The sequence below is a fragment of the Pseudorca crassidens genome, chromosome 16, assembly GCF_039906515.1.
Source record: "Pseudorca crassidens isolate mPseCra1 chromosome 16, mPseCra1.hap1, whole genome shotgun sequence".
Classification (NCBI taxonomy): Eukaryota; Metazoa; Chordata; class Mammalia; order Artiodactyla; family Delphinidae; genus Pseudorca; species Pseudorca crassidens.
This window is the reverse complement of record NC_090311.1, coordinates 36,867,948-36,891,809: the sequence shown is the minus strand read 5'-3', so window position 1 is coordinate 36,891,809 and position 23,862 is coordinate 36,867,948. Positions and strand designations below refer to the sequence as shown.

The 23,862-nt window shown below is 43.4% G+C and overlaps 2 protein-coding genes and 1 pseudogene across 2 annotated transcripts in view; 1 reads left to right on the top strand and 2 right to left on the bottom strand.

Moving 5' to 3' along the window:
• The window catches only part of LIPA (lipase A, lysosomal acid type), a 101,502-nt gene that overhangs the window by 45,627 nt on the left and 32,013 nt on the right, over positions 1 to 23,862 (bottom strand). The gene's annotated exons all lie outside the window — the stretch shown is intronic.
• On the bottom strand, positions 1,223 to 5,097 carry LOC137208457 (serine/threonine-protein kinase MARK2-like; annotated as a pseudogene).
• On the top strand, positions 12,743 to 19,125 carry LOC137208444 (interferon-induced protein with tetratricopeptide repeats 2-like). The gene is given in 4 exon segments (XM_067708884.1): positions 12,743 to 13,122; positions 15,047 to 15,158; positions 17,382 to 18,259; positions 18,262 to 19,125. Coding segments are annotated over 3 exon segments (1,272 nt in total). The 5' UTR covers positions 12,743 to 13,122; positions 15,047 to 15,090; the 3' UTR covers positions 18,588 to 19,125.

Here is a 23,862-nt window from a genome sequence, read left to right as displayed (position 1 = left end):
ACCTATGGCCTCATGGGGAGTTCCATGTGACTAGCTGACTGAGGAAGAGATTATTTGGACCAGTTTATACATGGTTCTGTATGATATGCTTGGTACCTCCCCAAAGTAGACAGCTGTAGCACTCTAGCCCCATTTAGGGGTGGTTCCAAAGGACAGTGGTTATGGGAATTTCCCCCAGTGGAAGAGCTTTGAACAGTTAACCTGCATGTTAATCTTTCCAAGAAGGAAAGATGTCCAGAATTAATGGATCTACGTTGACTGTGGCTCCTTTAACCTGGAAGCTGAAATACCTAAGTCACCACTTTGGGCTCCTTATTCCAGTAATGCAACAGGCATCAGAACTTGGGTCAATGATTGCCAGCTTCCTTTTTTTTTTTTTCCCTCCCCACACCTATACTCCCCTTCCAACTCAGGTCCAAGCAGAGAAAGCCAAATACGTTTCTTAAACCAATCACATAAGATGTCCATCTCTAGTTAGTCCTCCTCCAGCTTCCCGGTGCCAGCAGCCCCCAGTCTGGGCTCCTGGAGCCTTCCCTTTCCACCTGGGAGCTTCCCACTGCTCTGTCTGCCTGGGGTCCCCGCCAAATGCAAGTGATGGTGGCGACTCCTCTGGGCACCTCTGAGTAAACAGCTGTGTGTTCTCACTGGAGTCGCCTGTGTTTATCTTACAGGGCATCGCGCCTCCCCAGCAGGTAGAAAAGAAGAAGAGCAGGGTTCCAGGGAGGCGCCGGGCCTGGCTGCGGTTTGGCTCCAGGTGGGGGAGCGCGGCCTCAACTTGGAACAGGGCCTCCTCTAGCTCCCGGGCGGGGGTTCTGGAGGCGATGCTTCTGGAGGCGTGGAGATGGGGGTCCGCGTTTCAATCCCCTAGGTCGGGAGGCCGCCCTCCCTGCTCGCGAGTCCCGGCTGCTCGCACAGCTGCGGTTCCTGCTTTGGCCGCACCTGCAGCTGCTCGCTTGGAGCGCCGCCCGCCCCCGCATCGTCTCCTGCCTCCGCATCGTCTCCTGTCCCCGCATCCTCTCCTGCCTCCGCATCGTCTCCTGTCCCCGCATCCTCTCCTGCCCCCGCATCGTCTCCTGCCCCCGCATCCTCTCCTCCCGCTCCACGGAGCTCGTGGTCTCCATCGTCCATCTCAAGTGTAGTGAGCGCGGCTCACGTTTCATCCCTGCCTCGGCTGCTCACCACGTGAGTGAGGAGTGTCATCCCTCTGTCTTGGCTTTCAGCTTCATTCAGGTTCCTCCGGCAAACCTCGATTTCTTCCTGTCGATTTGGACTTGAACTTCCTGAAGAAGCTCCCGGTGGAGCCGATCGTGGCTTTTGCCGCTGGCGGAGGCTGGGGTCTCACCTCAGGGCAGAATGTCTGGGTCTGGCACCTGTCGGGCTGCCCCTGTGGGCGAAGTTCCCTTTGGACAGAGCCGGGGCTCCACTCCCTACTGACACTGCAGGTAGACGGGTGGACTCGGGGACAGGTGGGGGCTGTGCTGGGCTTGGGCTCCTCACAGGTACTCTCCGCGGGGCGGGGCCCGGAGGCCCCCGTGGGCTGCACTTGGATTCCTGGTGCAGGCGGGGCCGGGTTAGACTGTGGCCGAAGCCGAAGCCAAGGGGGCCCCGGACCCGCACGGTTAGGCTGCCTTGGCCGTTCCGCACGGAGGCTGGCCGAGGCTGGCGCTTTCCCAGCGCGGGGGATTCCTGCTCTGATTTGTGCCGGTGGAGAGGGCGCTGGGGGTGGGCGGCAGCGGCGGTCTTCTTCCCCTGCCGCTCGAGGGCTGTGCTGTGGCCGCCGCCCTGCGCCCTGATCCTCCGCCACATCTGCGTTCCTCCCCGGCGGAGTGTTCTCAGAGCAGCAGTTAGAGGTGGGAATGTGCTGCTTGCAGCTGGCGGGGACCCTGTGCCGTTCCTGGGGGCGGGGAAGGAACGCTGCGGTTAGATCCGCTGAAGGCTGAGGCTTCAGGGTGACCCGGTAGCCCTCTGGCTCAGATCTCTTATAACCCAGGAGCAGATATTGGAACATTACCTTGTCTTTCCGGCCTGTAAGTGAGTCCTGGATCTCTGTCTCCACGTGTAACCATGGACGCCATGAATTCAGTCTGCTGGGGGTTTCTGGACGTCAGAGAGTGGCTCCATGTAGAGCTTTAGTTCCTCATATCCATGACCCACAGTAATCCACGGATCCTTCATGATTTGCTCTTACTTCTTACTGAGAATCAGAGATTTCTTAAACAGATTTTCATTCCATAAACATGCAGAAGAGAATATAATATATTCTGTCCTAGTACCTCTCTGGCAGTTCTTGAAGTTCTGTCCATCAAGAGGCAGGAATCCATCGGCCAGTGTCGACAGAATGACTTCCTGTGCTTCTTCCCTGGAAGAGTTCCGGGCAGCATGAGGGGGACCACCCCAGAAGGTGTCCAGCTTGTTGTAAAAGGTGCATTTGTTGCTGAAGCCAAAGTGTGATGTTCGCATCCAAGAGCAGGTTTTCTGCCTTTAAATCTCTGTGGACAATACCCTCCTGGTGGACTCTGCTCTCAGCTGCTTTGCTTTCCTACTGCCATGAGCCACGAGGTACTCAAACACGTCTCCTCCACTAGTGTCCTCCTCTCCGCAAAGGCGGAGAGTTTCCTCAGCCTCCATCACTTCAAATACTTCACTATGTTGAGATGATCCAAACCTTCATGATTCCTGCTTTGCGGGACAGTCTCCGGAGGCTGGAGGAGTTCCACTGAGTCTCATCAATGATCTTCACGGCTCTTGCTTTCCCATCTAGGATGTGCCGGCCAACTTCACCGTAGCCCAGTCTTCCTTGCCAACCGTCTCGAGGGTCTAGAGGACACCATGTGAATCTGGGTCTCTCCTCAACAGAGACGGCTCAGAGGCCCCGCAGCACGCTGGACTCACTGCTGTGCTTGGAGTCGAGGCGTCCTAATGTCGGCTTACATCTGGGAAGAGCTGGTGAGAAGCTTGGTCCAAATCAAAGAAAATCAGTTCAAAGTTCACCCCATGAACTGGTCTTTATGATTGAATCAAAACACAATGCCAAACAAAAATGAAAATAAACTAAACTAATAAGAAAAACTGAAAAAGGAGTGATAAAAAGAATAAAGAAAAAAAAAGAATAAAAAGTAAAAATGAGAAAAAGAAAAAAGTGAGAAAAAGAAAGTAACAAATGAAATACACAAAAATGCCAAGGAGGAAACAGGGTACCTTTGGTCAAAGTCTCTCAGGTCACTGAAAAGCAGCTTCCTGAGCCAGAAGGACTGACAATTTAGGCCCAGCCAGGGACTTGGATAAGTGATAGGAGCTCCAAAGCAATAGTTTTGCATGAGGTCATGGGAAGAAATGAATCTACCAACAAGGCTGGGGATAATCCATTGTGATTGTCTCACTTTTTGATCTCAAAACCCCCTTACTCTTTTAAAAAAAATATTAAGGGCCTCAGAGAGCTTTTTGTATGGGTTATAGCAAGTGACATTACCTTATTAGAAATGGAAACCTGTAGTATGCTTCAGTGGGCTTTTCTAGTTTGGAAAGGTGTGATCATTTCTGGCTTTTGAATACCTCATAATGTCTACACTTAAAATATTCAATATCCTTTAAAACCTGGATGATTCGGCTCAAAATAATGTCACAACTTAATTGGCATTATGATACTGTCTGAAATGTTCTGTTGCATAAGACACAGTAAAGAACATTATTAATAACTCTAAAGCTGAAGGGAAACTAGCAGGTATCATAGTCTGATTTCTTATTCACAGTCTGCCCAGTTTCTTTGGAGTACATTTCTCTTTCCACACTCTTTCTCTCTTTCTCTCTTTCCTCAGGGCTCTGTACTAACTCCTACTTCTGCCTGGACCATTCTCAGAGATCCATATGGTTTCCTCCCCAACCTCATTCAAGTCTTTGCTCCAATGTCACCTTCTCAGTGCGACCTTCCCTGATTAACCTATTTGGTCTTACAAAACCCATTGCATGTCTTATCTGCCACCCCTATTCCAAACTATGTATCATGGAAATTTTTTAAACATACAAAAAATTTTTAAAGTATCTTCCTCATGTATCTATCATCCAATATCAATAATTTGCAACATTTTTGCAATCTTAGTTTATACATAAACACTTCAGTCTGCATCTTTAAATAAATGTATTTTAGAAACACTGCTACCATGCCATTATCAAATCTAAGAAACTAACATTATCATATACCAGTATATATTCAAATCTCCCGGTTATCTCAAAGATGTCTTGTTACAGTTGATATGTTTGACAAGGTACATATATTGCTTTATAATTTTTCCATAGCTATGTCACCACTTAAAATACTACATATTTTACATATCTGCTTCCTGTCTGTATCTCCCATTAGAATTTCAACTTTGAGCAAACAGAGATTTTTGTTTTGTCCTTTGTTCTAGGTATCTTCAGCCCCTAGAATGGCTTTCACATGCAGTAGGCGTTCAATAAATGTTTGTGGAATGAATGAATGAATGGAATTGGCAACAAGGATGTGACAATCGAGGGGTATGCTGTCTAAACCTCGTCAGATCTGTTAGTTTCTATCTCTAAAACTTTGAGCAACTTTTCTGAGCCTTGTTTTTCCCATCTGTAAAGTGGGACTAATAACACCCACTTTGCAGAACTGATTGCAGGGCTGCAGTCTTGTGAGAAACAGGGAAAACATGCGTACAGTGCCTGGCATGTAGTACACCCTCAATGAGGCTACTATTTATATCTTTCATTAAGTTACAGATCTTGAGATGAGATCATCCTGGATTAGGATTAGCCCTAAATCCTCTGACAGTGTCCTTATGACAGAAAAGAAGACACAGGGACACACAGGTAAGAAGACCATATGAAGACAGAAGCAGAGACTAGAGTAATGCAGCCACAAACCAAGTAACACAGGACCCATCAGAAGCTAGAAGAGGCAAGAATGGATTCTCACCTACAGCCTTCAGAGGGAGTGTGGCCCTGCCAACACGTTGATTTTGGATTTCTAGCCTCCAGAACAGTGGAGAACAAATTTCTGTTGTTTGGGGATTTCTGTCTTACTCCAAGTTTGGGAGTACTGTGCCTGGGCTCAACCAATCCAATGGTTTGGAGCATGTTCACCATATTTTCAACGGATTTGAAGTTAAGGCCAAACTGGTTCTCAGTCTTCATTTATCTCTCTCTCTCTCTCTCTCTCTCTGTCACTATTCTCAATATATCTCCCCCAACTCCCACCTCCACTCTCCTACTTTTATGATGAACTCAGAGGCACCAAAAGATCTAATGATTTATTTCTGGCTTTTTCAGAGAGTTGTGACAATGGGACAAATATCAATTGGAGGGTCTCTACTTATGTGATCTGATGCTGTACAAATACATTTTCCATCATCCTACGAAAGGTCAGGAAGGTGGGACAAATAGAAACATCAAGAGTGATTGGAGAGGGCCTGCACAGAATGGGAGAGGCAGCATGTGGAAAGGAAGGCCTCTGGAGTATGGAGTTCTGGAGTTTGGAGGATGATTTAACAAAGGCATGAGGAAAGGGCAGACAGCAGAAGCAAGAAGAACTACAACCGTGCAGCCTGTGGAACGAAAACCACATTCACAGAAAGACAGACAAGATGAAAAGGCAGAGGGCTATGTACCAGATGAAGAAACAAGATAAACCCCCAGAAAAACAACTAAATGAAGTGGAGATAGACAACCTTCCAGAAAAAGAATTCAGAATAATGATAGTGAAGATGATCAGGGACCTTGGAAAAAGAATGGAGGCAAAGATCTAGAAGATGCAACAAATGCTTAACAAAGACCTAGAAGAATTAAAGAACAAACAAACAGAGATGAACAGTACAATAACTGAAATGAAAAATACACTAGAAGGAATCAACAGGAGAATAACTGAGGCAGAAAAATGGATAAGTGATCTGGAAGACAGAATGGTGGAATTCACTGCCATGGAACATAATAAAGAAAAAAGAATGAAAATGAAGACAGCCTAAGAAACCTCTGAGACAACATTAAGTACAACAACATTCACATTATAGGGGTCCCAGAAGGAGAAGAGTGAGAGAAAGGACCCAAGAAAATATTTGAAGAGATTATAGTTGAAAACTTCCCTAACATGGGAAAGGAAATAGCCACCCAAGTCCAGGAAGCACAGAGAGTCCCAGGCAGGATAAATCCAAGGAGAAACATGCCCAGACACATAGTAATCAAATTGGCAAAAATTAAAGACAAGGAGAAATTATTGAAAGCAACAACGGAAAAATGACAAATAACATACAAGGGAACTCCCATAAGGTTAACAGCTGATTTCTCAGCAGAAACTCTACAGGCCAGAAGGGAGTGGCACAATATATTTAAAGTAATGAAAGGGAAGAATCTACAACCAAGATTACTCTACCTGGCAAGGATCTCATTCAGATTTCATGGAGAAATCAAAAGCTTTACAGACAAGCAAAAGCTAAGAGAATTCAGCACCACCAAACCAGCTCTACAACAAATGCTAAAGTAAGTTCTCTAAGTGGAAAACACAAGAAAAGAAAAGGACCTACAAAAACAAACCCAAAACAATTAAGAAAATGGTAATAGGATCATACATATCTATAATTACCTTAAATGTGAATGGATTAAATGCTCCAACCAAAAGACACAGACTCACTGAATGGATACCAAAATAAGACTCATATATATGCTGCCTACAAGAGACCCAGTTCAGACCTAGGGACACACAGAGACTGAAAGTGAGGGGATGGAAAAAGATATTCCAAGCAAATGGAAATCAAAAGAAAGCTGGGGTAGCAATACTCATATCAGATAAAATAGACTTTAAAATAAAGAATGTTACAACAGACAGGAAGGACACTACATAATGATCAAGGGATCAATCCAAGAAGAAGATATAAAAATTGTAAATATATATGCACCCAACATAGGAGCACCTCAATACATAAAGCAAATGCTAACAGCTATAAAAGAGGAAATCGACAGTAACACAATAATAATGGGGGACTTTAACACCTCACTTACAACAATGGACAGATCATCCAAACAGAAAATTAATAAGGAAACAGAAGCTTTAAATGACACAGTAGACCAGATAGATTTAATTGATATTAATAGGACATTCCATCCCAGAACAGCAGATTACACTTTCTTCTCAAGTGCACACAGAATATTCTCCAGGATAGATCACATCTTGGGTCACAAATCAAGCCTCAGTAAATTTAAGAAAATTGAAATCATATCAAGTATCTTTTCTGACCACAATGCTATGAGATTAGAAATCAATTACAGGGGAAAAAACATAAAAAACACAAGCACATGGAGGCTAAACAGTATGTTACTAAATAACCAAGAGATCACTGAAGAAATCAAAGAGTAAATCAAAAAATACCTAGAGACAAAGGACAAAACACGACGATCCAAAACCTATGGGATGCAGCAAAAGCAGTTCTAAGAGGGAAGTTTACAGAAATACAATCCTACCTAAAGAAACAACAAACATCTCAAATAAACAATCTAACTTTACACCTAAACGAACTAGAGAAAGAAGAACAAAAAAAACCCAAAGTTAGTAGAAGGAAATAAATCATAAAGATCAGAGCAGAAATAAATGAAATAGAAACAAAGAAAACAATAGCAAAGATCAATAAAACTAAAAGCTGGTTCTTTGAGAAGATAAACAAAATTGATAAACCATTAGCCAGACTCATCAAGAAAAAGAGGGAGAGGACTCAAATCAATAAAATTAGAAATGAAAAAGAAGTTACAGTGGACACCGCAGAAATACAAAACATCCTAAGAGACTACTACAAGCAACTCTATGCCAATAAAATGGACAACCTGGAAGAAACTGACAAATTCTTAGAAAGGTATAACCTTCCAAGACTGAACCAGGAAGAAATAGAAAATATGAACAGACCAATCACAAGTAATGAAATTGAAACTTGATTAAAAATCTTCCAGCAAACAAAAGTCCAGGACCAGATGGCTTCACAGGTGAATTCTATCAAACATTTAGAGAAGAGCTAACACCCATCCTTCTCAAACTCTTCCAAAAAATTGTAGAGGAAGGACTCCCAAACTCATTCTATGAGGCCACCATCACTCTGATACCAAAACCAGACAAAGATACTACAAAAAAAGAAAATTACAGACCAATATCACTGATGAATATAGATGCAAAAATTCTCAACAAAATACTAGCAAACAGAATCCAACAACACATTAAAAGGATCATACACCACAATCAAGTGGGATTTATCCCAGGGATGAAAGGATTCTTTAATATATGCAAATCAATCAATGTGATACACCATATTAACAAACTGAAGAAGAAAAACCATATCATCATCTCAATAGATGCAGAAAAAGCTTTTGACAAAATTCAACACCCATTTAGGATAAAAGCTTTCCAGAATGTGGGCATAAAGGGAACCTACCTCAACACAATAAAGGCCATATATGACAAACCCACAGCAAACATCATTCTCAATGGTGAAAAACTGAAAGCATTCCTAAGATCAGGAACAAGACAAGGTTGTCCACTCTCACCACTATTATTCAACATAGTTTTGGAACTCCTAGCCATGGCAATCAGAGAAGAAAAAGAAATAAAAGGAATACAAATTGGAAAAGAAGAAGTAAAACTATCACTGTTTGCAGATGACATGATACTATACATAGAGAATCCTAAAGATGCCACCAGAAAACTACTAGAGCTAATCAATGAATTTGGTAAAGTTGCAGTATACAAAATTAATGCACAGAAATCTCTTGCATTCCTATACAAGAATGATGAAAAATCTGAAAGAGAAATTAAGGAAACACTCTCATTTACCACTGCAACAAAAAGAATAAAATACCTAGGAATAATCCTACCTAGGGAGACAAAAGTCCTGTATGCAGAAAACTATAAGACACTGATGAAAGAAATTAAAGATGATACAAACAGATGGAGAGATATACCATGTTCTTGGATTGGAAGAATCAATATTGTGAAAATGACTATACTACCCAAAGCAATCTACAGATTCAATGCAATCCCTATCAAATTACCAATGGCATTTTTTACAGAACTAGAACAAAAAAATCTTAAGATTTGTATGGAGACACAAAAGACCCTGAATAGCAAAAGTGGTCTTGAGGAAAAAAAACGGAGCTGGAGGAATCAGACTCCCTGACTTCAAACTATACTACAAAGCTACAGTAATCAAGACAATATGGTACTGGCACAAAAACAGAAATATAGATCAATGGAACAGGATAGAAAGCCCAGAGATAAACCCACACACCTATGGTCAACTAATCTATAACAAAGGAGGCAAGGATATACAATGGAGAGAAGACAGTCTCTTCAATAAGTGGTGCTGGGAAAACTGGACAGCTACATGTAAAAGAATGAAATTAGAACGTTCCGTAACACTATACACAAAAATAAACTCAAAATGGATTAAAAACCTAAATGTAAGACCAGACACTATAAAACCCTTAGAAGAAAACATAGGAAGAACACTCTTTGACATTAATCACAGCAAGATCTTTTTTGATCCACCTCCTAGAGTAATGGAAAGAAAAACAAAAATAAACAAATGGGACCTAATGAAACGTAAAAGTTTTTGCACAGCAAAGGAAACTACAAACAAGATGAAAAGACAACCCTCAGAATGGGAGAAAATATTTGCAAATGAATTAATGGACAAAGGATTAATCTCCAAAATATATAAACAGCTCATGCAGCTCAGTATTAAAAATACAACAACACAATCCAAAAATGGGCAGAAGACCTAAATAGACATTTCTCCAAAGAAGACATACAGATGGCCAAGAAGCACATGAAAAGCTGCTCAACATCACTAATTATCAGAAATGCAAATCAAAACTAGAATGAGGTATCACCTCACACCAGTCAGAATGGGCATCAACAGAAAATCTACAAACGACAAATGCTGGAGAGAGTGTGTAGAAAAGGGAACCCTCTTGCACTGTTGGTGGGAATGTAAATTGATACAGCCACTATGGAGAACAGTATGGAAGTTCCTTAAAAGGCTAAAATAGAATTACCATATGACCCAGCAATCCCAGTACTGGGCATATACCCAGCGAAAAGCCTAATTCAAAAAGACACATGCAGGGCTTCCCTGGTGGCGCAGTGGTTGAGAGTCCGCCTGCTGATGCAGGGGACACGAGTTCGTGTCCCAGTCCAGGAAGATCCCACATGCCGCAGAGCGGCTGGGCCCGTGAGCCATGGCCACTGAGCCTGCGCTTCCGGAGCTTGTGCTCCGCAACGGGAGAGGCCACAACAGTGAGAGGCCCGCGTACCACAAACAAACAAACAAACAAAAAAAGTCACATGCACCCCCATGTTCATTGCAGCACTATTTACAATAGCCAGTTCATGGAAGCAACCTAAATGCCCATCGACAGACAAATGGATAAAGAAGAAATGGTACATATATACAACAGAATATTACTCAGCCATTAAAAAGTAACGAAATTGGGTCATCTGTAGAGACGCGGATGGATCTAGAGATTGTCATACAGAGTGAAGTAAGTCAGAAAGAGAAAAACAAATATCGTTCATTAACGCATATATGTGGAACCTAGGAAAATGGTACAGATGAACCAGTGTGCAGGGCAGAAATTGAGACACAGATGTAGAGAACAAACATACGGACAGCAAGGGGGGAAAGTGGTGGTGGGGGAGGTGGGGGTGGTGGTGAGATGAACTGGCAGATTGGGATTGACATGTATACACTAATATGTATAAAATGGATAACTAATAAGAACCTGCTGTATAAAAACATAAAATAAAAACTAAAAAAAAAGAGTGATTGGAGATAGAAATATTTCAAATAGGAGACAAATCAGTGTGTGTACATGTGTATGTGCTCGTGTGTGTATGTGTGTGGGCTGATGTGTATGATTAGTGTGTGTGCGTCCAGGCAAGAGAAGCAGGATCGTGGCTTAAAAACTTAAGTGGTACTAAGCTGAGTCTGACCCCACCATGCCACTGGGGGCATTCAGGGGTTAATTGTTACTGGTGTGTCGCTGTATGGGGTGGTGCCCTTCTGGGGGCCATTTGCAGAAATGACTAGGAGTGTCTTGGATAGATTTTAAGGTAACGGAAGAGAAAATGGGAACACAGATTTGGTGTGAGGAACGTGACTCAGTGTGAAAGGGAGGGGAGGTTTGGGGAGTATTTTTCATTCTAGATCTGCCTTCCCTTCCTGCCCAGCCTAGGCTCTTACTTGTGTAGGTAAAAGTACATTAAAGCTCTTCTGTCACTACAGTTTCCATATGTGGTAACCCAGCTACATGCAGGGAGTCAAGGCAAACCTTTCTGCCAGTTCACTGGGGAGCAGGTGGGCTGGCCAAGGACACCAGGCTCAGCTTGGGCTTTGGAGAGAGCAGTGGCAGGAGTGTCACCATGGCACAGGAAGCAGGAAGAAGCCCCATGGAGATTCCATGGAGCTCCCAGACATATTTGGGAGTGGGGGGTAGACTAGGGCAGGGCTGGATTCTGCTCTTGTGGGTGGAAATGGAGCCAGAGAAACAGGGTTTTACTTCTCTCTTCTGTTTCTCTCATGGAGATGCCGGTTTTGAGTCCAGGCTGGAATGACCTGGGAATCACTGGTGACAGTAGGGGTATGAAACCAGTTACACTTATTGAAAGCCTGTCATTGCTGGAACTCATTGAAAACAAGCTTATTTTACAAAGCCAATGAAAAGAACTTGTAAGACTTGTTATAATTTAGTGAAATTGATCAATAAAAAGAATTTACTTTGCATAGATGTGGATAACAAACAAATGAAAAAAATCTCCAAGATTAGAACCTATTAAGGCTATCATATCCTATTTGCATCAAAAACTTGTGGTCGTATGGTCCTCCTCTCTCCCCTCAGTCTCTCTTAGCCATGTCAGGCCTGTCAATCAGGAGGTGTCCAGTATCTGGGAGCATCTCAGCATCTACACTCAGGTCTCCACTCACCCAGCAGCTTCTCCCGGAAGAGCAGCTGGGAATCCTGGGGATAGGGACTCCCACTGGGTCACCTTTAATTGTGGTGAAGTGTTCTGCTTTTCAATCAAGTACTGTGGTTACCATGGGCAAGGTGCTGTGTTAGGCAGAGTGGGGAAATCTGCAGGGCTCCACACACCGCCTTCACCCTTAGGAGTGTTTGGGGAGAGTGAACACACTGAAATTAGAAAAGGAAGAGAGAAGAAAGCAACAGAAGGACAGTGTCATGTAGTGTTCATGTCCTGATGTAGTCTCATTTGTTTACTTTTGCTTTTAGTGCTTGTGCTTCTGGTGTCATATCCAAAAAAATCATTGTCAAGACGGATGTCAAGGAGCTTTCTCTGCAAGGACAATTTTAACGGACCCTGGAGGGGTGGAGAGCGCTGTCAGGTTTCCCCACTAGGGGGCGGGCTTGGCCACCTCACTGGCCCCTCGTGAGCTGGGCGGTGGTGGCCTGTCCATCTTCTTTCCCCGCAAAGGTTTCCACAGCACCTTCAGAAGTGAGTGCTTGAAAAACACCATTTTTCTTTTGCAGTTCTTGAAAAGGACTACTCATAAAATTAAGAAAATACAGAAAACCACAAAGAAAAATTATCCACAGTCTCAGAACACTGGGATTCCACTAGCATTTTAGTGTGGAATGAGTTGACTTTTCCTTTTTAAAGTAGCAACTGGCATCTCAATTCCTTTTGTGTGTGTGGGGTTCTATTTTCTTTCTTCATGTTTTTTTTTCTTTTTTTGAGAAAAATAAACTGGTTCATTTTCTGTGTTCAGAGTGGGAGGACATCTTGTCCCTGGATACAGGAAGGAAAGAGATGGGGTGTGGGGACCGGGTGTCCTCTGACAAAAGGGATTCAGAGCTGGGAGGAAGCTGGGTGACCTGGCTTTTTTTTGGCAACAAATGCAAAATCGTTTGTTGCACTGTGTGAATGGGTATTTTAGGGGTGCTGTGCGGAGGTGTTAATTTCACATCTAGGTCAAAACAAACACCATAAACATGGAGTCTGGGAAGAGGGAACTCAGGAGGCCCTGAGCACAGAAACCCACGTGGAGCTGCAGAAATCTGGAGCTTTGGGCTTCAGGCATTTGGACATCGACAGGCTGTGGTGGATTGACAGGGGTGAGTCAGCTATACCTGGAAATCTGGGGAAAGGAAAACATCTGGCTGGGTTATTGTGTCATGCTAGAAATATACCACTGGAATCATGCTGTTATTATATATATATGTATGTATCAATACACCACTACTCCTTCCAGTGACCACGGGCGACATCAGCTACCAATTCATGGGAGCTGATACTCAAGAAGAAACTTTCTGCTCATCTTGGCGTAACCATAATACCCATTCTAGAGAGGACAATCCTCTTATAATGCCTTTGATTCAAGGCTTCCCACATTTGCCTCCAACTTTTCTCTCTAGCTCTAAACAACGACATGCCATCAAATGGAATGCTCTCTGTTGCCCAATAAAGCCTTCACTGTTCTTGTGTTACTTGGTAAGTCTTTGGAAGTCTCCAGCAGTGCTCCCACCTCAATAACATTCCAGCATCCCTCAGCAAGCATCCAAGAGCTGCTTCTGCAGCAAGTCTTCTAACCATTTATGCCTCAGAGAATTTTCTGTGATCACTTCTTCATTTAAATCTTCACAACACTCTGCACCTTTTAGTAAAACCCTAGCAAGTGTTTTGCCACCAAGACTTCTTCCATGGTTACTGCTTTTTGTTTCCTGTTTAAGAAACCAAGTCTGCCCCAATTTACCTAAGTATCAATCAGATCACATTTTTGACAGCCAGGAAAGAAGTCTGCTAGGAAAAATACTGTAAAGTGGGGAGCAGCGAGGAGCCTGCTAAGGAGAGGACCAGGCCACAATTGTCAGGACTTTATCGATCACTTAGTCAAAAGATTTAGCCAATGTATAGACGGAGATGGTATGTTTGGGATGTTCAATGAGATATTCCTGTAGGTCATTTGTTGTAATTACAGGAATTTGGGAGTTCCCTGGTGGCCTAGTGGTGAGGATGTGGCGCTTTCACTGCAGAGGCCCAGGTTCGATCCCTGGTCAGGGAACCATCCTGTATGTCGTGCAGCGCAGCCGAAAAATACCACAATAATAATAATAATAAAATTTTTAAAAAATAACAGAAATTTGAAGTAAAAGGAGGTAGAGTGAATAACACTATGTGCCATTTCCTCAAGATGCTCTGTGAATATGAAGACTGTATTGGGCCATAGAGCAAGGACTAACACCCTACTGCCAGTTGCTTTCATAAATATGTCTTACTGGAACATGTATTGTCTATGACTGCTTTTGTAGTGTAACAGCAGAGTTAAGGGGTTGAGACAGAGACTGTGTTGCCCACAATGCTGAAAATAGTTACTATCTGGCCCTTTAAAAATGTTAGCAATCTCTGCTAGAGAACATTATTATAGCTGTGATTACCATTCCTGGGATCCTTGAGACTCACCAGATGGTAGAAACTGCTGATGGTGTGCCAGGGATCCCTGGACAAAAGTGCAGACACCCTCTGGGGTATTTTTTGGTTATTTGAAATGTTTCAATGCTTCCTATGAGACATACTTTAATTAAATAATAACAGGAATCTAAAATAGAGCAAAGGATTGCCTCTGGTCTTGCATTCTGCTGTAAGAATATTTGCACACTTGTTGCTTTGAACTGTCTTTGTTAGAGAAGAGAGAATGGAAACCCAAGTGAAAACGAGAGACATATATGGATGTCGTCATTGCCAGTCATTTGGGGATAATTAGAGAAGGAGACAGATGATCTTGAGGGAAAGGACCATATCCACAGACATAGGATAGGTCCACAGTGCCTGATTCCAGGCAGCCTTTGGTGTGGGTCCTCTTAAAAGGGGGGATGCTCAAGTCTCTGCTCTGCTCAGTCCCCAAAAGCAGCCCACAAGTTAAAAAGAGAGACCTCTGTGTTGGACAGCTAACCAGGGCAGATCATGTCTTCATAGATTCTTAATTAGGCAATAAAGGGATTTTTTTTAAAAAATCATTTTTGACTGATGTCTGTCCCTTAGCATCCTGGATCTTGTATTCATTGACTCAAACAACAATACTGTTTATGCTACTGAAATCTGGCAGGATGAAGAAAATTTCCCCTGATCCTTGGACCGTGACAAGAGACTATGGGTAAGGATGGGGTCTGGGGCTCCCAGCAAGAACTGTCATTTCTATGTCTGATGGAAGGGAGGTGACTTCCCTGAAGATCGATGCAGAATGGTTTCATTTCTTGGTGCTGCTGCTATTATTAGCAGAGGCTTCTGGTGCTACGACTTCTGTCATCATCCCAGAAATCAAGAATGCATTGCTCAACAATGACGTTTCTTTTCCTGTACACACACAGACACACACACACACATTTGGTTGGCTGAAATGGCAGTGTATTTGCTGTGTGATACTGTGTAAGAAACTAGCTCTTTCAGTTCCTCATCTGAAAATGGGGTTATTGACCACCTACCTCCTGGGCCTGTTGTGAATATCAAATAAGATGATCCCTGTGAATGGCCTCACTTGATTAATGTAGCTTGTTGTTGCCCGTAATGATAACAGTAGTAACAAATAACATTTTCAGATGCTTTCCATGTGCCAGGCAATGTTACAGGCACTTTATATGTATCTCATTTAATCCTCACAAAAGATATAAGAAATCTAAGCTCAGAAAGGCTAAACAACTTGCACAAGGTCACAAAAAGAATGTGCTAATTTCATCTGCCAATTAGTTCTCAGGTCCTGAGTCCTGGTTTTTAAGGTTTCCTTTCTTTTTCTGTGTAAATCAGGTTCCTGGCAGGAAACTGATGTTGAACTCAAGCTGAGTAATTAAAGAAAGTTGAATAAGAAGTGGTTTGGGTTCAGAGATAAGAAGAGATGATGTAATACACTGGGGCTAATAACACACTAGGTTCCCAAGCCGCAAGAGAAAGGAGAAGTTATAGGAACCTGAAAAAAGAATTGTAAACAGAAGGCCAACTGACAGCACCTGTGGGCTTCAGGAGAGGAACGTTCTGCAGGGTGGAAGCCCCAGAAGTGAATACTCGAGGATACCACTCCCTCCCTCTGAGCTCTTGTGGCTCCCTTTGGCCAAACCCACTGGGAAGCCAGAGACCATGGAGCTCCCTCTCTGACGGTGACAGTCTGGTGGGGAAGGTTGCAGAGTGGATCTGAAGGGGCAAGTGGAAACTATCGAGTCCTGACTCCATGGAGTCATAATGCTTACATTTCTTGGTTTACAAAATGCATGCTCAAAAGCAAAAACTTAGAGGTAGAGGAGAAGGAAACACAGAGAAATAAATAAAGATAAAAAGTATTGCTAACATTTTGGTGTATACCTTCCCTAAGAGGCAAACTTAGAGAACCACCCTCACATGTCCCTATCAAATCTTCTACCTGCCTAAATCTATGCCTTCAGCCTGCCTTCCCCTCCATAGTTTGGATGAATTATCCCTAGTGTTTTAAAAAAAATGGTTGAGCATCATAATTTTGTTCTAGTTCACATCCCATTTCACCTCGTTAAAGACTTCTCTACAGCAATTATCAGCGCTTTGGTATCAGTTTTTCCATCCCTACTGCATCACTCTCATCAGCACATAAACATTCACTAATATCACCCACTTTCAAAAATAATCTCCCCTCAGCCATCTCCAGCCATAGCCACCCTACTTCCTGCCTTTACAGCGAAACTTCTCAGAGGAACTATCTCCTCACTTCTTGTTTTCTCAACTCATCCCAAAGGAGCATTTACTTCATCACTTTTGTTTGTTTGTTTGTGGTACGCGGGCCTCTCACTGTTGTGGCCTCTCCCGTTGCAGGGCACAGGCTCCGGACGCGCAGGCTCAGCGGCCATGGCTCATGGGCCCAGCCGCTCCGTGGCATGCGGGATCTTCCCGGACCGGGGCACGAACCCATGTCCCCTGCATCGGCAGGCGGACTCTCAACCACTGCGCCACCAGGGAAGCCTGGAAAGGATATTCCTTAAAAAAAAAATTTTAAATTAACTTTTATTGGAGTATGGTTGCTTTACAATGTTGTGTTAGTCTCTACTGCCCAACAAAATGAATCAGCCAGACACATACAGATATCCCCTCCCTTTTGGACTTCCCTCCCACTTAGGTTACCACAGTGCATTATGTAGAGTTCCCTGTGCTATACAGTGTGTTCCCATCAGTTGTCTGTCTTATACATAGTATCAATAGTGTATATGTTTCAATCCCAGTCTTCCAATAGAATATTCTTTTTTGATTGGGGTTGACACCCTTTACGAGAAGGAGAATGCTATTTGTCAGGCTCCCCATTTCTTGTCTGGTGAATCTGTGCTATGTCTCAGAGTGTTCATCTTTCTGTTTTTTCCCCCCACAGAGAGACCACAAAGAACTCCTTGGGCAGCAGCCTACGGCAACTAAAATGCCATTTCACCTGGAACTTGGTAGAGGGAGAAAATTCCTTGGATGATTTTGAAGACAGAGTGTGTAACCTGATTGAGTTTCAGAACAGCGAATTCCAAGCCACAATGTGCAACATATTGGCCTACATAAAACACTGCAGAGGCCAGCACAAGGCAGCCCTGGGATGCTTACAGCAGGCTGAAGAGTTCATCCAGCGAGAGCACGCTGACCAGGCAGAGATCAGAAGCCTGGTCACCTGGGGGAACTACGCCTGGGTCTACTACCACCTGGGAAGATTCTCAGAAGCTCAGGTTTATGTAGACGAGGTGCAACAAGTATGCCGGAAGTATTTCAGCCCCTACAGAACTGAGAGTCCTGAGATGGATTGTGAGGGAGGGTGGACACGGTTAAGGTGTGGAGGAAACCAAAATGAAAGGGCCAAGGTGTGTTTTGAGAAGGCTCTGGAAAAGAAACCCAAGAACCCAGAATTCTCCTCTGGACTGGCCATCGCGAGCTACCGTCTGGATAACTGGCCACCGTCTCAGAATCCCGTTGACCCTTTGAGGCAAGCCATTCAGCTGAATCCTGACAACCAGTATGTCAAAGTCCTCCTGGCCCTGAAACTTCAAAAGATTAATAAAGAAGGTGAAGGAGAGAGGTTAGTCAAAGAAGCTTTGGAGAAAGCCCCATTGGCAACACATGTGCTTCGTGGGGCAGCAAAGCTGTATTGAAGAAAAGGTGACCTGGACCAAGCTATAGAACTCCTGAGAAAGGCTCTAAAACGCGTGCCAAACAACACCTACCTGCATCGCCACATTGGGTGCTACTGTAGGGCCAAAGTCCTTGAAATACAGAAATGGGTGGGAAAAGGGAGAAGTTACAGGAACTCATAGGACACGCTCTAGGTCATTTAAAGAGAGCTGATGAGAGCGGTGGAAATTTCTTCCACATCTGCTTCTATCTCGCCTGCCTCTCTTCACAAGCCGGTCGGTATGAAGAAGCAGAGTATTACTTTCAAAAAGAATTCAGCAAAGAGCTTCCTCCTGTAGCCAAACAAGCGCTCCATCTGCGATATGGCAACTTTCAGCTGTATCAAACGAAGTGTGAAGACAAGGCCATCCACCATTTTACGACGGGTGTGAAAATAAACCAGGAGTCAAAGGAGAGAGAAAAAATGTAAAACAGACTGCAAAAATTTGCCAAAATCAAGCTCTCAAAAAACGGAGCAGATCCTAAGGCTTTGCATCTCTTGGCGTTTCTTCAGGAACTGAATGGAGAAATGCAGCCAGCAGAGAAAAACTCTGAGAGGGGTTTGGACTCTGGAAACCTCATCCCTTTAGCATCTTTAGCTGAGGAATAAGGAATCGGAATGTGGTACCCATAGGGCTACTGCTGGAAGGGAGCTGAAACCCTTCCGCCAAGTGGGTATTCAAAATATTTAACAACTGGTGTGGCATAGGCATGGACTTAGACCCTGGCCACAGTACTGGATCAGGGTTAAGGAGAAACTCTGCTAGGCAAGTGTTAACACTTGAATTGCTCAGGGAGTTCTGGGAGGGGGACCAGACTGGGGGCAGGTCCTGGGGCTCAGTAAAGGGGCTATTTCCCGATTGACCTCTTGGGAGCAGTTGGCACTGTGACATTCCCTCTGTGGGGTGATGTCTTGGGGTTTTTTTCTATGTTTCTATAAAGCAGTCAGATACCTCACACCTGTAACACTGTGGTCCTTTTTAGCAATGTTTTTTCCATCCTTGGAGTCATTTTAGATCCTGTACAGATTGGCCCTGTGATACAGTTCAACGCAGGCTGCCCCAAAATATGCCAGTGGCATATTGATTATTTTGAATTTGTTGCTTGAGAAAACAGCCAGTGCAAGAAGAACACTCTGACCCTCCTCTGAAAGCAGGAAATAAATCTCCCACGTGAAAGGTACCCTCACTGCAGCAGGAGGTAGCGAGACATCCTTGTCGCCAGATAGGGAATTGAGGGCTGAGAAGGCTATGTAAACCAGGTCTGCTTAGATTCTCCACTAATTAGTCCCCAAGCCCAAGTTTCTTTGCCTTGTCAATTCCTCACAAATTTATTATTTCTTTGCCTAAAAGATATAAAAGCTGCTTGCTTTGGTCACTTCTTAGGCTGTATCTATGAGACCTCCATATGTATGAAATTAACTTAGATTTTCTCCTGTTCATTTGTCTTGTGTCAATTTAATTATTAGATCAGCCAGAGGAACCCCAAAGGGTAAGGCGAAATTTCCCCTCCCTGACACCCTGCATAGACACGAAAGTGTTGTGTCCATCCAAAGGCCGGGGGACCAAAGCCTAGAGAGGGCTGGCTGTCCTCTCTCTCTACCTTCTGCCTTTTCCCCCCATCTCCTCAGAAAAGCCTCCATCTAGGATTGTCTCTACAAACTCTACAAACAACATGAGTTCAACTGTCCCATTAACTGAAGGGGGAGGAGAGTTTTTAGAAAAAGAAAGCAGAGAACAGGTCAAATCTAGAAGGAACATATCTAAAAGAAATGGGGTCAGGCAACCACAATACAAGAGTTTCAGGAGGCATGTGGGGAGATTTCACCTCCTTTCTGCCCCCCGCCCCGTAATCATAACACAGCATGTGAAGGATTAAAAAGTAGATTCTGTACAATATGCTAGAAACCAAAATAATACTTTTCTTTAAAACTTATATGGAAAAATGTCTTACCAGTAGGAATGGGGAAAGAGTAGGCAAAAGAGAAGGAGAGAAGAATGCTGGGTTGTCATTGTACATTATAATCATACGGAGAGAATTTCATTTTCTTAGCCACTATTGGGAAAATTTCTTTATAACACGAAGACTTGCTTTATTCAAAAATGCTTTGATGAGCGCAGGTTCAAGATGATAGGAAAGCGGCTGGACAGAGGAATTATTTGGTGGTTAAGGACCTAGTGAAAGGTCTTAGGAAATAATAATGGAGGTTTTTTCCCCCATTAGAAATATTGTATATTAGGTGATATAAAACGTCATTTAACCCTGAAAATCTTGAGGGAAACCACAGAAGTCATGGTACGCCTGGGGCAGTTGGGATTTTCTGGGTAAATATTGAATGGCCAGGGACAGACATCAAGGTTGGTGTGAATCAAAACAGTCAGCTGACCCAGCATGAGACCACCCGTCACCCTCTGGGTTGCAAAATGATTGCCTGTTGGAATTAATTTAAATTTACATGGTGGTTGTCAGGGGCTGGGGTGTGGGGCGGAATAGGAGAGATGTAGTTTAAGGGTATAAGCTTCCAACTGGTAGATAAATAAGACCTGGAGGTTTAATGCACAGTATAGTGAATATTTTTTGTTTTAAAAACAGCGTGGTGTGCACTTGAGATCATCAGTATACATAGTGTGAATGCCTGAAAAAGTCATCGATTTAATTAATAAATAACTTAGGTGCGATGGGACATAAAGGCGTGTTCTGTTTTTTCTGAAATTTTACTGTACCTTAAATCTTCCAGACTCAACTACTGATAAATACAATGTTACACTGAGCATGAACTGGCTCCATGTAACACGGACTGGTCTAACTTCATGACCACTGAATAGAACCACCATTTCTTCTACAGCTTTAAGAGTCCAGGGCTTCAGCTTACACCCTGACACCACCACCAAGCACCCCGTGTACATAAACACCCTGCCCCCATAGGGAAGCAGGTGGCCTGCTGCCCTTCTCTCTGCTAGATCTTGTTAACATCTTGTGCTTCCACCCACATTCTCTCTCCTCTTCTGATGTCCATTACGAGAAAGGAGGAGTATCTCCAATTCTGTGGTAGGCCCCATCCTGGAGGCAATCTAAACACACGTGGGAGAATTTTTTCTGTTAAGTGAAGAACAGAGAGAGACAGGAAGCCGTGAAGTCTCTCTTGTTTCTCAAGAGGCCTCCGGTGGAAAATACAATTCATACCAGCCGCAAAGGTAAACTTATTCGATGGCACTGACTTGGACAAGTGTCCGTTGCAGGCGAAGATTTAGCTAACTTGGCCTGAGTAACTTATTATCGGATCTGGTGCCTGGGGAGAAAAACTGCGAGTGTTCTGAGTGGAGGGTAAGATGGGCAGGCATGCTGACCTTGAGAGAGGACCATCAGTGCCTGCAGAGTGCTAAAGAAGGTACCCCAGGTGTACGTGACCTTGTCCTTGCATGTCATGCCACCAAAACCCTAGCTGGAACAGGAGCCTGAAACGAAAAAAGGTAGAAAGGGTAGGGAAGAGATGTATGTCACATTACACTTAATATTTATTCGAGGACTTAAAGCTAAGAGACATGATTGGAAAACAATCAAAACAATTATGTATGTAGCTCTTGTTTCCTGAAATCTCACTACCCAGAAATAACAAATGGAGCCACATTAATTGGAATGCCTTGTAATTCCCTGGCTCTTAACCTATCTCTCAGTGCATTTCCCTCCCCTCAGATACTCACCAGATAAATAACAAGCCCCCAACAGGTGTCTCCTAAGTGTGGATGAACAAGTCTGTCAGACTTATCTGATAACATCTGCTTCTTGCATGGCTCCAGCACCCACAATGTCCTCTGCCCACAAAACTGCTTCAATACAGCTCGTCATTCTCTGTATTTGATTGTCACCTGGGGAGTACTGATATCCCTGCCAAAGACATTCTCAAGTGTGTTGATGCCCATGAAGGCATGAGGAGAATTTCTCTCATCCTGCTTGGGTTCTAAGTGATACTAATTATTCCTCAGCCTCAGAGTCCTCAGCAAAAGATTCATCAGCCTCTGCCCCCAGCCCCCTTTTCCACAGAAACTTTCATCTTTCTTTCCACTTCATGTCAGCTGACTTGTACAATGTGTGTCCAGGGCGACTGGAAGCATGGACGTGTGAGAATCCTGAAGATAAACACAGATAGGGTCCCTACCATGTGCAGGGTCAACCCTGGATGCCAGTGTGGAAAATGTGGGTTCCAACTAGAGACCATGTACTCCTGTTCCCTCCCTTCCTCCACCATTTCCCCCATCAGCTCTTTTGGGGAGAAGTAACTTGCTTTGACTAATTACAAAATTTCCTTATGATTTACAGCATAGTTGCCTCCCAAGAAGGTAATCTATACCTTCTTGGGAGGCCACAAAGAGGGAAACTGACTAAAATCTTCTCTGTAAAAATGGTACAGTGCCATTGGAAAAACAGTTTGCAGCTCCTCAAATGGTTAGACACAGAAAATTACCACAGGACCCAGCCATTTTATTCCTAGGTATATACCCAAGAGAAATGGAAACGCACATTCACATAAATCTGTACATGAATGTTTACAGTAGTATTCACAGTAGCCGAAAGGTGGATCCACCCACTGATGAACTGATATATTAAATAAAGTATCTCCGTACAGTGGAATATTATTCAGCAATAAAAATAAAGTCCTTACTGATACATGCTACACCATGGATGAAATTTGAAAATATTATGCTAAATGAAAGAAGCCAGTCACAAAAGGTCCCATATTGTATGATTCTATTTATACGAAATGTCCAAAGTAGGTGAATCTATAAGAGACAGAAAGTAGATTGGTGGTTGCCTAGGCCTGGGAGGGATGGAAGGACTGGAGGTGACAGCAAAGGGGGGTAGGGCTTCTTTTTGGGGTAATGAGAATATTCTAAAATTGACTGTGGTGACGGTTGCACAGCTCTGTGAAATGCTGAAACTATTGAACTGTATAGTTTAAATGGGTGAATTGTACGGTATGTGGATTATATTTCAATATGGCTATTTAAAAAAAGAATGAGTACTCTTGTTATAAATGTATATAAAGAAAGCAAGCTTTCCTTTCATCACCTTCTATTTTTAACCTCTAAGTTTGTTGGCACTGTGTTGTGCCCTTCTTATTACTAACATTTTAAGTACCATCATTACTTTTGCACCCAAGAGACATGCTGGAGAAATTCTATATTCTATTTTCTGAGTAGGGTGTGGGTATGAAAATCTGGTCCCACTTGTTTTATTTTTAAATACCCATTCTCAGGAACCATTCATCAGCAAATTGGCACAAAGGAAGAGTTTAAAAGCAGAAGAAAATGTGATTCACCGTGTAAGTCTAAATGTACATGTGTACAAATTTAAGCACACTATGAATTTCTTCACACACAGAATGTTATTCAACTACCATAGGCAGCTGTTGCAAATACCATGCTAATTCATGAGTGCTGCCTAAGCCAGGAATTAGAACAAGAAAAGCAGCAAGAAATGGGCAGCTGGTGCAACTGTACTGGAAAATAACTTCATAATGTAAGATCGATTGCATTCAGGCTGAGAGGAAGGCTTTGGCCAGTTCAGTAACTTTGCCTTTTCTCTGATCTAATCACTTCCGATCATTTCCGCACTTCAAAGCAGTGTCTATCCCTAAAATCAGCACCCTCACCACACAGACATTTTTATGACACAATTTCATTTCTCTTTGAGCAAAGAAGGCAAGA